This window comes from Phalacrocorax carbo, chromosome 5 (assembly GCF_963921805.1).
Source record: "Phalacrocorax carbo chromosome 5, bPhaCar2.1, whole genome shotgun sequence".
In the NCBI taxonomy this organism is placed as follows: Eukaryota; Metazoa; Chordata; class Aves; order Suliformes; family Phalacrocoracidae; genus Phalacrocorax; species Phalacrocorax carbo.
This window is the reverse complement of record NC_087517.1, coordinates 64,980,455-64,996,503: the sequence shown is the minus strand read 5'-3', so window position 1 is coordinate 64,996,503 and position 16,049 is coordinate 64,980,455. Positions and strand designations below refer to the sequence as shown.

Here is a 16,049-nt window from a genome sequence, read left to right as displayed (position 1 = left end):
AGGTGAGGTGTGAGAGATTTCCCCCTTTCAGTGGTGGAGCTTCTTAATTTGGCTTGTCTTTTCATGGGAACTGCAGTTTTGGTGGCTTGGAGAAACACCATTATGGTTCCTGTAAGGAAAAAACCTTAGCTGATAGTATGTGCTGATAACCAGCTGATCACTTGGAACGGTTCTCTAGCAAGCTGAAAAATACAAAAAAAGGCCAGAATGCACCTCTGATCTAAGCACTCCTATAATACTGACTACATTGCTACCCCGCAAATTGATACTTACGATGTTAAAGTAACTCTAGCCACTTGTGGTGAATTGTTGAGCTGATCATCATCAAAGCAAGTTTCAAGTATTACTAGCTACAGGCTCTAACAGACAACAAATTACACCTGTTAAAATAATTTAAGCTGATGATTCAGGTATTGGAAAGAGCAGAATATCAACAGAACCTAAATTTCATGCCAAGTAAAGTTACAATAACAAGGAAATTTCAAATTGGAGTGAATTTTTATGGTACAAGGTGCCCAATGCAATGTCTCAGCTTTGTTAAACACAAACCGCCTATGGTTCTATGCAAACATCTGTGTACACACTGCAGGCAGCTAAGAAGTGAAAGAAGCATAAAAGTCATTTACTACCTGGCTAAACAAGCACTGTGAGCAAAGCTTCGCGTCCTGGTGGGCAGGAAAACTTCAAGTATTTCAACAGGCTGCAGACCAAGGTAATTTCAAAACATCTTATGACGGCTTGAAAACCTCCCCCAACCTTAAAGCCCATTCATAGTGAAAACTGGCAAGAGTCTTAAATGAGTGGAAAAAAGACAAAAAACCAGCCTGCCTCACTGAATTGAGGAATTCTGGGGCTCACTGCGTTGGGCGTCTCCCGCTTGTGATGGAGCCCCACAGCTGCTCATCCAGGATGGCCAGAAATGATGAATGGACATCTCAGGGCAAGGCAGCAGCCAGCTGCGCTCTTGCCAAAGACAAAAACGTTTGAGTCTTTATCTTCCCTTCCTATATTAATATAGAATATAATTCCTTGTGGATTCAAGAACAGGAATTGGGCAAACAGCTTCTATTAAGAAACCTTAGTATTGTGACAAGGTACCAGAGTTTATGCATCGAGACTGCCTATAGAGGGGGTGGCAAAAGCCAGTTCACCTGTCGGGGAATTAAAGCATCGTTAGCGGAGTGGCAGAAGCATCCAACCTTGAAGAGAAGTGAAGGTATAAAATAATATCACCGTTACCCCTCTTCGTACTGTTCTGCCCAACTTGTCAAGCCAGCTCCACAGTTGCCGCACCCGGGTTAATACAGGCAAGGGAAGAGCCCAGACGTAATTTTTAAAATACTAACGACTGAAACAACAATCCTGCAGGTTCAGGTATGCAACTCCGATGGCCACAGGAGGACTGACAAGCAGACAAACGGCATATTACAAGGACCTGCTTCATGGCAAAACCTTCATTCCAGGTACTTAGTGCCATAATAAGAAAGACTGCCTCTAAAAAGCATCTGCCGTGGCAGGGGTTAAGTGCCAGCATTGCTAATGCCGATGGGCAAAACCAAACTGACATGGTGAAAAGTTGCTGCAAACAACTGAGTGTAGTGAATAAATACATATACACACACCCCTGTGGTTGTTACCGTTGTGAAAAATCAGCTCAATTTCTCACCAAAGAAATTATAAAAACTGCATTCACTCTTTCATTGCCACTGAATCAACACCATCATAGACTGTGGAATAAGTACTTTAAGCTACGTAGCCACAGGGGGTTAAATTCACAGCAAACACAGAGCAATGTATGTGGCGCTTAGGGACATGGTTGAGTGGTGGACTTGCCAGTGCTAGGTTTATGGCTGCAGTCTGTCATCTTAAGGGTCTTTTTCACCCTAAATGTTTCTGATATATTCACAGACCTATACTTTCTTTGTTCAGTCATGCTAATCAGCGTGTCTGAACATCCAGATGTTCCTGAGAAATGGCTCACAAGTAATCCCTAACTGCCGTCCAGTGTTTGAAACACCATTTGACACAGAAAATGATGCCCAGAAAGCAATTTCACAGGTAACAAAGATAGAAATTAATTACATTCTAGGCATAAATCAACTACCCCGAATCACTAGCTACCCTGATTTGACAACTCTGAAATATTTGAACCTGCCAACTCTTCTTCACGCAATAGCTGAATTTTAGAAATTCAGCTGTAATCTGATTAACTCAGTCTCTGAAAACACAAGAGCCATCAGAAGGAAACCTGTCAGTTCAACTTAATACTAGCCAGACTTCATTAAAAGAATCAGATAAGATTACAAATGTAATGTCTGGTTGCACACATGCATTCAGGAACACCAAAAAGAAGCATAAAAATAGTCCTACTAAAAAAAAAACAACCTTACTAAATTTAGGTACAAACTAAGGCTTAGACAACATGCCTTAAGCTTGTTGTCTAAGCATACATTTATGAAGAACAGAATGTAAGTCTTAATTTTACTTGCAACCTGGAAAAAAAATTTAGGAAATTCGAACCCAATGTAGTCAAATTTAAGAAGTCTTCCCGAGTCTTTGAATTTTCCAGTGGGGGGAAAAACGGTGCAGCAGGCACGGCAGCGAGGGAGAAAGCCATTGGCTCCATACTCAGCCTGAGCTGAACAAGCGCTGCCTGTACTCATCTACTGACTGTTTTTGTGCCTGAATTTGTAGTTCTGCTTGACTAGAGGCTGTGAAATCTGGGAGGTCTTGGATTGCTTCAGTTCCCCTTCACGGTATGGTGTATTCTCATCTTTGCAACACGCTGTACCCACTGCTAGTCCCGGTCCCGCTTCTGTTGACTGCAGGTGTGCAGCCATCTGCTTTCAAGGAGTGGGGCCTTGAGAAGGTGGTATGGGGAATGTGCAAGAACTCTGTGAAACACACTCATATTGGAATCCCATCTTTTCGAATCAATAGCAGGATCTCCACAACTCAGTTGTTTTATGTTAGCTGGAGATCACAGCCCTGCTGCTTTTGAACAGCCTTCGCTTGTTCAGCTACTTTTCACTTCTGCACAAAGGCTTCATCTCTTCTAAAGCTTCAGTTATTAACAGTTTTGGTTGTTCATTTTTGGGCTGAAGTTTTCCAAGGACACTGATAGGATATCCTTCTCTCATGTTTTGTTGCCCTTAAATCTAAACCATTTCCCTAAATACCACAGTGACCATTAACTAGTATTTCTTAGTTAAAACCTAAATGATATTCTATAGTAGTGTAGTGCCATGAATGCAACATGTGTCCATTCAGCCTCCAAGTTCTTACAGTACACGACAGTAAAGAAAACAGTAATTTGTGATTTATTGTCCCATTTCAGATTTAATTCCTTTCCTTATTTACTGAATTATCTTCAACTGAACTCTAGTGCTAAATTGGTCAGGTTCTACCGTACGATATGTGAAATGTAATATTAAAAAATGTCTTGCTAAAAATAAACTTATTATGCTAGCAGTAAAAGATCAAAAGCATCTATGTAATTAAAAATTATTAGATTGAGAACACGTACAAAACAAACTCTGCATTGTGCTTTTAATTAAAAATATTACCCTGTAAATTAAAACTGAAGGCGTAAAAATAGTAATCAAGGTCAAAGGAATTATTGAGGAAAAGTATCTTTGTATAACTTTGAAATTTCAGAGTAAATTTTTGATTAAACACAGGAAATTCTACTGGAAATGAAAAAGAAAAAAGGAATCTAGACCAAAAAGTTGCTAAGTAGATGCATTACTTTTGTAAGAGAATGAAAAGGCTCCACTTCAACTTAAGAGATCTCACCAGCATGCTGGCACAGAGCAGGGTACTAGCTGTCCGTAAGAAATCACTCTTAATGGGGGGGGGGGGAAGGTAGGAAATACCTTAGCAACAACTTCAGCAATTTTGTGACTCCGTCCCCCTGCACAAAGCTGCTTCCTCGCAAGAGCAGAAGGTGAGGGAGGAAAACAAACGAATGCTCTCTTTGCCCTCACTTTTCCTTTATTTAAAGTCAACAGCAAATTATTTTTGTCTGCTAAACCCAGTGTGCGAGCTCAGTACAACGGTCGTTCAGAGGGGTTTAGCAGCAAGGTGTGTGCGTGACTTCGTCACTCTAAGAACAGTTTCAGCTAGCTTTACACTCTAGGAAATCAGAGGATTTCTTTCCTGCGGACACCCCGGAAGGGTGTAACTTGTGAAGTTTCAGTTGTTTGAGTACCAAACCTGAACGTGGGAAGCTTTGCCTAGCTGAGGAGACGGCTGCCTGGGCAACAGCTCTGAAACCGCACGCGCTGCTAACACAGCACAGCCTTAAGGCAAGCTCTCCCCTCATATCTGATACCGCTGTTGGGAGCGGGGAGGAGAGGGAGCAAGTTCTCAGTGGATGGCTTTCCTATTGCAGCTGTGAACATCCAAACATTATGCCCTGCTACCGAGATCAGCTTACCCAGCAAAGACTCGACAAAGGAGGCATTAAGTAACTGGTGGCTGGACTTCTCTGGGTCCTCCTTATGTGATCGTGCACAGGTGTTGGGCATGTGGTGATGCTGAGACAGGCAAGTTTTGCAGCACGGCTTCTTGGCGGGTTGATTTTAGCAGCCAGTGCCTGTGTTCTTTCACCTCTACCAGGAGATAAAACCTGCGTGTGTTGGAAGACACTGGGCTGACTGCATTAAAAATTAGCCGTTAGCGTTAACTGTAACTTGAAAAACTTATTGATGTATAAATTACACACTGGAACTCCAAATGGATCGCATCTGACCACGTTAATAGCATTTCAGTGACGGCTAACTTGTAAAATGGAAGAATAAATCAATCCATACTCAAGAATATTGTTTGAAATTGATAGTTGGATTTCCTTCCCCATCGATTATGACATGGCACCCGACATTTATTGTCCTTTTTGAGAAGTATTCCTATAAGAACTATTCTCATTACCTCTGCCTGGCTGGCCAACAGGCGTGTGGAACAGATGTGGACTCTTACAAAACTATGGCTAAAAAGCCCCCCCAACTCTCAGCATGGAAATAGTATCAAAACCAAAATCATCATCTATATGATTTTCCAAGCCATACTAAAAAGATTTCAACTCAAATACAATATGTAATAATGTCTTTATTAAAGAGATTGCTTTATAAGAGGGAAAACACTTCTCTGAAGGTTTTAACCTTTCGCATGCCAAGAGTCAGCATCAGTCCGAGATCATAAATCCACTTCTAAAATTGGCAACTTTTCTTACTTTGCCGGCAATTCTTTCCTGAAACTCTCACCACATGTAGTGGAGGGTTGATCACACGTTATTTATGCTCAGTAATTTTACAGGTGCAGCATTTTCAGCCTCAACTTTTGAAAAACAGAGATAAATAACAATCAATATTCATGTACCCTTTATTTGCTTTCAGTGTAACGTTCTATGCTAATTGCGGGTGTAATATTCGTGAGTGTAAATATAAGAATTAACAACTCTGGGTTGGTTTTCTTCTCTTGTTTTTACACATGAATATTTTGGCTTACAAAATTAACAGCATACAGTAAATAATCCTCCCATACTTTGTACAAACTACATGATTTTGATATACAAGGATTCTGTTTTTATTACAGTGACAATATACAACCACGTCTATTTACAATGCAAAAAGTATATAAACCACATTTTAAACATTCTGCTACTGGCAGCCACTATTGTTTAGGAGGTAGCTTTAATTAACAAAATGAACTGAAGCCACATTTCCCATCATGTGTTCTATCAAATAATTTACAATACAAAGATAAAAATTCATTGTATGAACAGTATATACAGTTTAATTCTCAAAACAGCAATCTAGCTTTAAATCTTAACGAGAATGTCTCCGGAGTAACTGGGATGGCAGTGGATTTGCTCTTGATTTAGCATATTGTTCGAGAAACATGCATAATTACTTAATCATGCTTTCGTAACTTTGTATCAATTGGATTTCAAACTAAATGTAGATAAATGGATCACTGATTGTACTTCAATCATTTGTGTCTCAGGACTTAAATGGTTTAAAAATGATCCACTGATTTACATGAAAATCAGTGACTTTGCACAGTGTACTTCACTCTCAGTAAAAATAATTGGCAAAAATGCTTTTATTGCAAAATTGCTTTCTGTTTTGTCTATTTGTCGATATTATAGGGGTGCTGTAACATTCCACAGGCTGCAGAGTATTAGCCAGCCTTTCTGCAAAGACATGAGCTGTTCGCATCGTCAGCACTGCTAACACCCCGCCGATGCACCGACATTCCTTTCAACAGTGTGACCCGACCGCGTAGAACTGAAGAAAGGTGCTGTGGTTCCCCTGAAGTAATGCATCATCCCTGGAAAAATGTGTTCAACCCTATCGTTCCTGACAGCTGTTAATACGCTTATTTCATAGTCTACAGATAGTGTGGATTACAAGTGCTTTATTGTAACAAAGCCTTTTCTTAAAATTGAACGTTGGCTTGAAATACAAAACAAACATGGTATTCCTATATTGCTGTCACAGTTAGGTATGGGAGAATTAATCCCTTTTTTGGCCCTGCAGTAAAATTCATCCTGAGATTCAATGCTGAATACGCTATACAAAGCTAGCAAGAGTTTTTTGCTTAATTGTAGAAAAGTCACATTTAAAAATAATTTCTTTAATATCAAACAGCTGTCCTTTATACTGTGCTTTGGCAAAAAAAAAAAAAAAGGAAAATCAACAGGACTTACCTCGCCAACAGCAGAAGCAAAGTACAACTGGAGTACAATGTGGAAACACACCGTTAGCATGTAAAAAACTGTATAAAAGAAACCACTATTGCGTGGAAAGAGTAAAAATATTGGGTAACAAATTTGGTTTACCAATTATTTACAGTCAGGGCAACTGATTTATTTGTTTAATTATTTTTAAACGTATGGCTCAAGAAGTTACTGCCCGCTTCCCTTCTTTACAAATGACACTAAACAACGATTACAAAAGTGCTTCCTGCTCGAAAGGTCAAAACAGGCAACAGTCTGCGAAGCATTATACCTCTTTATTAGAACAGCTGATGGCAAAAAGCCTTTTCAGTCTTTAATTCTCGGTATGTTGTAGGCATAACGCACCAAAGGGAATCCTCGGCTTTGGTAGAAACAAGCACGGCCGCAGGCCTGCACTTGGTCTGAGCTGTCCGACACGAAGGAGTCGTCCTCGTCCGCGTAGTCGGAGTGGGCTGACTGGGTGCCGCAGTCCGACCAGTAGCCGTCCGGCCTTTGGCAAGGCACCACTGCCAGCGCGGGGCAGCTGTGTGATTTTATTAAATGTTTACAGGGCATGGGCTTGGATAAAAGGAGCGATTCGCAACATTCACACACGGCGATGTTACCCTGCAAATGGGTGTACACGCCGCAGTCGTAGTAAAAGTCCTGCGTCACGCAGCCCCCTTGAGCGTTGACGGCAATTGCTACAGCTCCGTTCTTCCTGGTCATATGGCGCCTGAGCAACTTCCAGTCTTCCTTGAACTTTGGGTTGAAGAATACGTACAGAACTGGATTCAGGCAAGCAGGTAATGGGAAAAATATCAAAGTAACAGACTTCATGATTTCAGGGCTGATAGAAATCGCAGTGATCAACGGTGCAAATGAGAAAAACGCAACAGGGCAGAAAAAGATGCAGTTCGTGAAGATTAGCCAAGCGACATGCTTAATCATGCTGGACTGCGAGTTTTCAGAGAGGTCCTCTTTTTCCAAGTTGCAATACAGTTTAGTGTAGATCACAGCCATTAGCAAAAATGCTAATGAATTCAGGAGCACTAAAGTTACTGTGAAACCTAACGAAGGTGTTTCTCCAGTGGGGAAGGGCAAGCAAAGGGGTGATGCCGAGTACTCCGCTTTATAAAAAAGTGGTAAGCATCCCGCTACCACAGCACACAGGAAAGCAAAAACTGCCGCAATTTGAAATTGTTTTTGGCGATTGCTTTTCCCCTTTTTAATGATCTCCTTCGCAGAGAAGCTCCGTTCAACAGCGGCCAACATCAGGAAAAAAATGGCACTTTCTGACGAAAAGACTGCAAGAAACCCAGCAACTCTGCAACCACTGCCAGTCTCCCACCATACGCCAAATTCAGCAAATCTTCCCCAAGAGACAGCGTCCAAGAAAGTTAAAATACCAGTATAGACTCCCATAAATAAGTTAGAGACAGAAATCAGGCCTATAAACAGTTTGGAAGATGGCAATGGAGTACAGGATGCAAATATTGTTAACATGACAAGCAGGTTGAAGAACAAAGCAACCAAAAAAATAAACCAGACAGTAAGTCGAATCATCCAGCTGCCCAATAAATATTCACAAGGCTTAAAAGCACCTAGAAGAAAAAAAAACAGAAGGACAACCAATTTAGGAAAAAAAATTGGGCCTTAATAAGCAAGATTTTCAAAAGGTATTACAAGAGCAATCCTCATTAATTCATTAATAGAGTACACAGCTGAACTGCTAAATAGGTCAGCTGCGAGTGAACTATTCGGCTGAAGCTATTTACTAATTAATTATGCCTGAAATAATAATTACTGCAATGAATGGTCACTTGAGAATACTGTGTACAAACAAGCTAGCTAAACAAACTTAATTACCTTTTAGCTACTCAAAATAGCTTTTATTAGTGCCACCTAAATACTTCTTATTTTCTTTAGATTTCATTCTTCATAAAAAAAGTTGGTAACAAAATAAAAGCAAATGTCCACAACCGACTTGTAAGGGGAAAGGATTTTTTTAAAAAGTAACATGTTCTCTCAAAAAATTATTCACAAACATGCCTTCCGGAGTAACTTTTGGTCACAAGGAAACATCTGTAGAACAGCTGACAAATTCAATTTATCAGCTTTAATAGGGACAGGAATTCATCACAAGCCCTCTCCCCCACCCTCGTCACTGAAAGGCACTGTGAACTTAGAAAGTTATACAGGGAAGATGATTTTTTTTTTTGTTTTCTTCTGCCACTTAAAAAAGCTTAAATAATACAAAGCATCCAGCAAGCAAAATAATATGAGGCGAGACAAGGAAAAAAGGTCACTACTTCTGCTTACCCTTCTAATCCTTCTAATTGCTATTTATTCCATAGGGAAATCCTACTGATTTTAAGTAACAATTAGAAGAGTTTAACCTCTCCTACATTCCCATTAGGCACTGCTAATTGTCCGAAACACAATAGCTGTGGATCTCTCCCCGCAGCCGAGCACTCTGGGAGCCGAAGGCAGAGCAGAAAAATGCCAAGCTGTGCTACCACCTCGGGCTGGAGCTTCTGAGCCAGATTCAGCCCGTGACTCCTGGCTCGGCGCGGCTCATGCCCTCCCTTGAGGCAGGTGAGAGGTAAGCACAACCCACCCCTAATGCGGGCTGGAGCAACTGCGGAGAACAATTAAATGTCAGCGCAAAAACCTCCCAAGGCCTAAAGCAACTTCTAGAAATTACTGAACTGACAAGTCGAAAAAGAATCTTTTTGTTTGTTTAAACAAGCAGGCTTCATTTCTGGTGCCAACTGGATTATTGCACCAGTAAAATCCCTTTTTTTGCAGGTATTCCCGAGTAAGACATCCTTACCAGAACAATTATTTGTACAGCACATTCATGTGACACAACAATACCTGCTAAGCTGAATCTACTTAAAAATAAAAACAACTTCCTACTTAGGAAACTTAAAATGTCAATGCTGTGCTTCCAAAATCAATCTGAAGCCTGTTTTCTAGCAGCTGTACGGTGAGGTATCTTCAGTCAAACAAAACCCACCACACTTTCCTGTCTTTCTCCCAAGGTCTAACTATCCTTGGAGTTAAAAGTTACCCTCCTCTCACACTGATATTCCCAGCCCAAAGGGAGAAAGTCATGCTCAGAAGAGTGAGTTTCGCAGCTTTCAGTGCTATGCTGCTTGAACGCCACTGTTCAGCAATCCATTCCTGCCATTAGGCAAAGTGGAAAGTGGATCTACGAGATGAGCAATGATTCAGAACTTACATGGTGGGTGGAGTGTCCTACTTATGACCAGACGACAGCATGGCATAGAAAACAAGTTGTTAGTATGGGAGGGAGTGGTGAAAAACAAGGCAAACTGTGAACTTGTAAAACAAGCTCTTAATTTGTTTTAGAGCTACAGCATCTCTGGCATGGGCAAAAAGGGAGAGCTAAAGACTTTAAAGATTTAACCCATGTAACCATCTGAATTCTCACTCTGTGAACAGGAGATCAAAAGCAAATAAGCAGCATTGGTCAAATGAATTCTCAGATCACGTACAGTTATATTAATAACATATTTGACTTGCTGGCCACAATTTTTTTTGGCCGTGATCAAGGAATCCTTGTGATATTCTACATATTGAAGCTGGAGCTAGCCCAAAAGATGAAGAGCAAACAGATTTCTGTAATGGACATAAAACACCAGTTTAGGAAAAGAGAATGAAGGAGACTTGGGAAATCCCTGTTCATCCAGAAGTAACTTCACTGGAAGCATTTGGTTCCCCCTATCTATGTGTTCCTGGTTATGCGAATAGGAGGGTACAAGACGTACAAAAGGAATCCTCTGGAGAGCCCATGGCAAAGGCAAGAAAGTAGGATGCACCACCACAGCAAGCGCTTTAGGAGCTGAGTGGAACCACGTGTGGAAGTTCACAGTACGAGGAAGATAAGCAGAAGGGCAGCAACGAAGCTGCCTAGAATGAAAATATTTGTTTGCAAGATCAAAGACTTTCAACACTCCTGGACTGTTCAAGCCTGAATCGGAGTAGTTCTGGTATGCCAGTAGCACTTCTCATTGCACAAATATCTGTAGCAGTTTAAGATGCTACTGCCTGCTCCAGCTACTTCTAACAGCCCTTTACTGTCAATTAATGTGGCTATAGCAGGGCTGGGGAACAGATCATGTGAGCGTTCCTCCTCCTCTCTCCCCCAAAGACATCAGGCTTAGTTAAAACCACCAATGACAGCAATTTGAGTTGAGCTTTTAAAGCACAGGCTGAATTCTCACTGAAACAGATAAGCATTCATACAGTCTGCTCCACAGACGTCTCTTTGGCAAGAGTAACGCAGAATTACGGAGCAGTGCGTTAAACTCAGCAAGCTCCAAATAAAAGTATTAGTCTTGTACGTTCTGTTTATGCTTACTCCTCCAATATAGTGCTGGTATGTCTAAAGCTCAGGTAAATCTTTGTGATTGCTCAGCCAAAACAACACTGACATCAAATGAAGTTTCACCCAAGCATTGTAGAATTTAATCTTCTGTGTACAGAATGACGAGGAACAAAACATGTAATTCTGCAGGCAGCTATTTGCATAACACTGCGCCTGAAGTTCGCAATGTGGCTAAAGCACATTATAAGATTTACCTGTTGCTGGTGTACAGTGAATAATAGTCTGTCCCAATTCCTCATTTTCCTCATTTCTTAGAACATCTGCATCAGCTGTATCCAAGTAAAAATGAAAAACAGGTTAGTTGTAGGAAGGAAAGAAAAAGTGAAATGCAGTCAAGCTGCCTAGGATGGAAGTAGTCCTTTGAAAGATCAAAGGCCTAACACTCCACCAATGTTCAAGCCTTTAACAAGTGGAGATGTTCTGGTTTGCCACGACGTAAGGTTGGAAATCGCTGCAGCAGCATGAGTTACTACTGCCTGTCCCAGCCACTCACAATGCTTTATGACAAAGCAGCAACATCTTTCATCACCAGGGAAAGATCTATGGGCCTTGAAGCAGACAGTGGAAGGACAAGCCACTTCTGAACAGGAAGGCTGAAATACTGTGAACCATAAAACATTTTCATGCTGGCAGAAAATGACAGAAACAATACTGACAGTTTAGAATATTTTTTAAAAATTATTTTTTCCCTTGAACAGGCAAATCTGTAGGCAATGCCTATCTGTAAGCAGCCACTAAGCACTTTCAGAGACAGCTTTTGTATCCCTGTAATGATTTACATTTTCCAAATTTCCTTATTCAAAGACAACATACGCTGTTATTCAGTCTTGTCTGGCCCAAAATATTACTGCTGGTTTAGTACAATGAAACACTTACCCTTCTCACGGTCCGTCAAGGTACCTTGATCTTGGTGACTGGAATCTTCAGCGTTAGAGTTTAAATAAGAATCACAACCCCAAAATGCACAGCACTGGTAAGCATATGGTACAGAGAGTGACCTGAAATACAGGCAGAACAACAGAGTGTGACCCATCGTCATCTGAGTTAAGATTACTATCTACTAAAAATATTTAAGTGGCACAATTCAGTGCTAAAAACCGAGGCTTCTGTTTGTCACGGTTGCTAATAAAAAGCTATTTCAAATTGGATCGGTTGTAACCATTTCTGATGAACTTCTGCACTGCGATAAAGGACAGGTGATGCACCCAAGTCTTGTCTGCTGCAAGGAGCACAGAGAGAAATCTGTGATGTTTAGCTCTCTTTACTGCTCTTTCTATTCCATATACAAAACAAATTCTGATCAGTGTTTGTGGTGTTGCTGTACGAATTAAACTGAAAACCAATTCATGAAGTTAATTAAAGAGTAACTGTTTCCTAAGAAAGTTAATTCCCAGATGACCACGGTGTTAAAAATGTATCTTCCCTTTTCAATATTCATTTCGTGGCCCCAAAATAAGAATTTTTTTTTTTTGCTATTGTCTTTTTGTATGTTTGGCAGAAATGGTGCACGCTATTAATCCTGGTAGAGAAGAAGTACAGCAGCATACAGAGTTTTAAAAAGTCCACATAAACAATGAAATAATAGCAGACCAGCTAATTTTCCTGATTCAAGGCAACAGTATCAACCATCCATAGTATTGTCCCTGAATTCTGTTCTTGTAAATATTTAGGAGGTATATCAGCCTAAAGGACCCCACAACGCATTAGTTCTCAAACACAGATCAAAACCTAAAACCCAATCTGCTGTTTCCATGGGACTGCGGAGGCCTAACACAGATTCCTTTGCTGGCCTTAGACAGATTAACAGTATCTTCATCTCCATTTTCTCCATCAGACTATATGGGAAACTATTTCTAACTGCTTCTTGAGGACTGAAATATTAATGTGCAGAACGATCATTGAGAATGCAAAGCAGTTAATCACTGTCTGATCCACTCCCACTGAAATCAGTACCGGGTTCCATTTGAATGATTACTGTTACTCTTATCATTGCCTCCAAGAACAAACAGCATATGTATAACGCGTGGTGATTATGAAATCAGACACCTGCATGTGTGCTCCCATTTTCCACGCTCTGAAAGACAAATGCGCTCAGTTCAATAACAAATGGAATCCACCCAAACCACTACTCCAAAGTCAGATGATATTTGCCTGAAACATGAAGGAAAAATATAAAACGTTCCAAGAAAATTGTCTGCAAATGGCTTCTATACCAGAACAGTCAGATGCTCTTTTATATATGCCAACATTAGGCCCTACAGGACTCAGCAGATCATTTGTCATGACTATTATCTAAACTGGCTTCATTTATTCTCACGTGGTTGTTACTGTCAAAATAAGAGAGGCACTCTGTGTGTTATCTACCAACGTACCGGAGCTTTGCAAAGTTCTTTGCTGCCAAAGCTTCTTTCAACTCAGAATTGCCTGCAAGTTTAAGCTGGTTCAGTCCACTCAATCCTTCCGTCGGAACTGAAGTGAGTTCATTGAAACTTAGGTCTCTGAAATGTGAGTATTAAGACAGCGTTACAACAAAGTAAGCTTGAAGATCCTACAGCATATGCTTCATTGGAGTAGGAAGGCTTTTTCAGTCTCACGCCGAGGCTGTGGCCTAGCAAATGCCTGTCAGTGCAGCTGGCACTTTAAAGAAGTCTGCCCTGCATACGTTCAGCTAGTGAAAGGTTTTGTGATCTCCAGAGATGAAACATGACAGGCACATACCAGTTTTAAGCTAAAAACATCCACTCTCTCAGCAGTTTAATCATAGAGAGAGGAGGTTGCTGCACAGAATAGCCTACTTACAGGTTAACAATAGCTCCAACAGTGGCGAAAGCTTCCTCATGGATCTGATGGATCCGATTTCTACTGAGGTCACTGCAATGAATGCCAGATGAGATTATTTTAGCAGTTTCATCAACACTTTGTAACAGCCACTGTGCTGAGAAAAAAGCTAGGGTGGCAAATACACGATGCCTTTGACAGAACAGCCAAACGACACTCCCATCTCCCCTGTCTCCCCAGTGAGCCAGGCGCAGTAGCAGCCAAATCCCTTGGTAAGGCAGCTGTATCCCGCTTCGCCTCACCCCCAAAGCAGAATCCATCTCCCATTCCTGCCCCCTTCCCCTTCCTTTTGCTGGCAGCTCAGCCTGTGCTCCCAAGGCAGAGCCCAGCTCTGGCACTACCCATGCCCAGGCTGAAGGTGCCAGGACAATCCCTTCGGTGACAACCGCGGCTGCAGCAGGGCACGTCGGCAGGGGTCGGGAAGACAACAAAAGAACTAGCAGAAGGGCATCTGCTGTGCTGGATTTCAAAATCCAGATCCAGCTCCTGGACCACCATGACTTATATGATGACATTCCTTTTAAAACACCTGTCAATTTGTGGATTTTTATTTTCCTGATAATTTCAATGTTCCTATATAATCTTCATAGAGCTAGAGATGTAAGGGGAGGGGATAATTTTGTTTACTGGTCTGATCCTCCTGAGGAAAACAGATAGGATCTCTCCAATAAATACTATATAATAGAACAATATAGTAGTAATGAAATGCAAAATAGCGGAAAAATAATCTCATTTTTAAATCTCCATATATACATACATATATATGAACATATATATATGAACATATATATATATAAAAATATCTTTATAGGCTAGAAAAACAAAATGGAGAATAGGAAGAGCAGGACTGAAACTGGCTGCTGCTAATCTCTCTTGTACATAGTTTGCTTCACCTTAAGATCCAGCATACCTGGCCTTTTGCCATCAATCATATTCATAACACCAAACCCCGACATCCGTTTACATGGGAATCAACCACATTATCTTGTTTTAGTCGGTATTTAGCTACACACACTTACAGGATACGGAGGGAGGACAGTCCTTGAAAGGTATCCTTTGTGATTTCATGAATTTGATTATGCTGTAAGGAACTGCAAAGTGAAGAAGCAGAAACAGAACTTTATTGGCAAACCGGGCTGACTTCAAACCAAGGGATAGCTCGGTGCCTGCTAATACATAGATTTAGCCTTACCAAAGGCAAGATTTTTCTCATTCCCCTTGTAGGCAAACTGCTTAAGTATCTGCTCTGCACTTCGCATTAGCCATGTTAATACAACCATGAAGCTCTTTCGTGTCACCTCTGCCCAATCCCAATTCATTTAATTCAGAAGAGACTGTTAAGTGTACACTGAATTATTTCCAAGCTAAAAGTAACACTTTGTCAACTTTGAAGAGTCACACTGAGATTTAAAACACATCTACTTAATTCTGAAGGAATCTTTAGGCCCTATTCTTACGCTGGGTGCACTTTCACTTCTTGAAATACGGATTTATAAAAGGAAAGTGTTGAGAAGAGCTAATGGGCAAATTATACTTCCAGTTCACTAGCTCCCTTTACAATGAATCATGTCTACAATGAGCCTGAAGACGTCCAAAAGCCTAACAGCAAAGGCCTGTGAGAAGTCTATTAGCCCCACGCTGGTTAAGGGGAAAGAAGCTTGCAAGCAGTAGAAAAAGTAGGAACATACGCAGGCAGAAAAATTGTGTAGGGTCTGAAAATTCTGCTTAAGCTTTAAAGCAATGAAGTAAGGAAAAGCCAATGAGTTTTGAATGTGTCTTAGAGGGACTAGAGGAAAAAACATTTTACACAAGCATAGGCTGATGGTTGGAGGGAACTGAAGATGAGTGGAAGAGGTAAGAGGTACGAAGGAAAAACCATAAACGTTCATGCCATTTATGCATATGGCAATACTACTATGAAATGCAGTATTAAGATGTCCTTCATTCTTTTTTGTGCCATAGGAACAATTAAACTTTAGCTAATTGAGGAAAACATAAGTGGTTGAATTCTCTGCCCAGCACACTCCTCACGTGAGATGGTCACAATCTCTCTCTCTGTCCTTAATCTCAGAAACT

At 40.9% G+C, this 16,049-nt stretch overlaps 1 protein-coding gene across 1 annotated transcript in view; it reads right to left on the bottom strand.

Moving 5' to 3' along the window:
• Positions 1-5,086: 5,086 nt before the first annotated feature.
• LGR4 (leucine rich repeat containing G protein-coupled receptor 4) overlaps positions 5,087-16,049 on the bottom strand; it is an 81,585-nt gene continuing 70,622 nt past the window's right edge. The window contains exons 13-18 of the mRNA XM_064452833.1: positions 14,993-15,064; positions 13,935-14,006; positions 13,508-13,633; positions 12,012-12,133; positions 11,330-11,404; positions 5,087-8,322 (exon numbers count right to left, since the gene is read on the bottom strand). Coding sequence (XP_064308903.1) covers positions 7,046-8,322; positions 11,330-11,404; positions 12,012-12,133; positions 13,508-13,633; positions 13,935-14,006; positions 14,993-15,064 — 1,744 coding nt within the window. The 3' untranslated portion in view covers positions 5,087-7,045. The remainder of the gene's footprint in view (positions 8,323-11,329; positions 11,405-12,011; positions 12,134-13,507; positions 13,634-13,934; positions 14,007-14,992; positions 15,065-16,049) is intronic.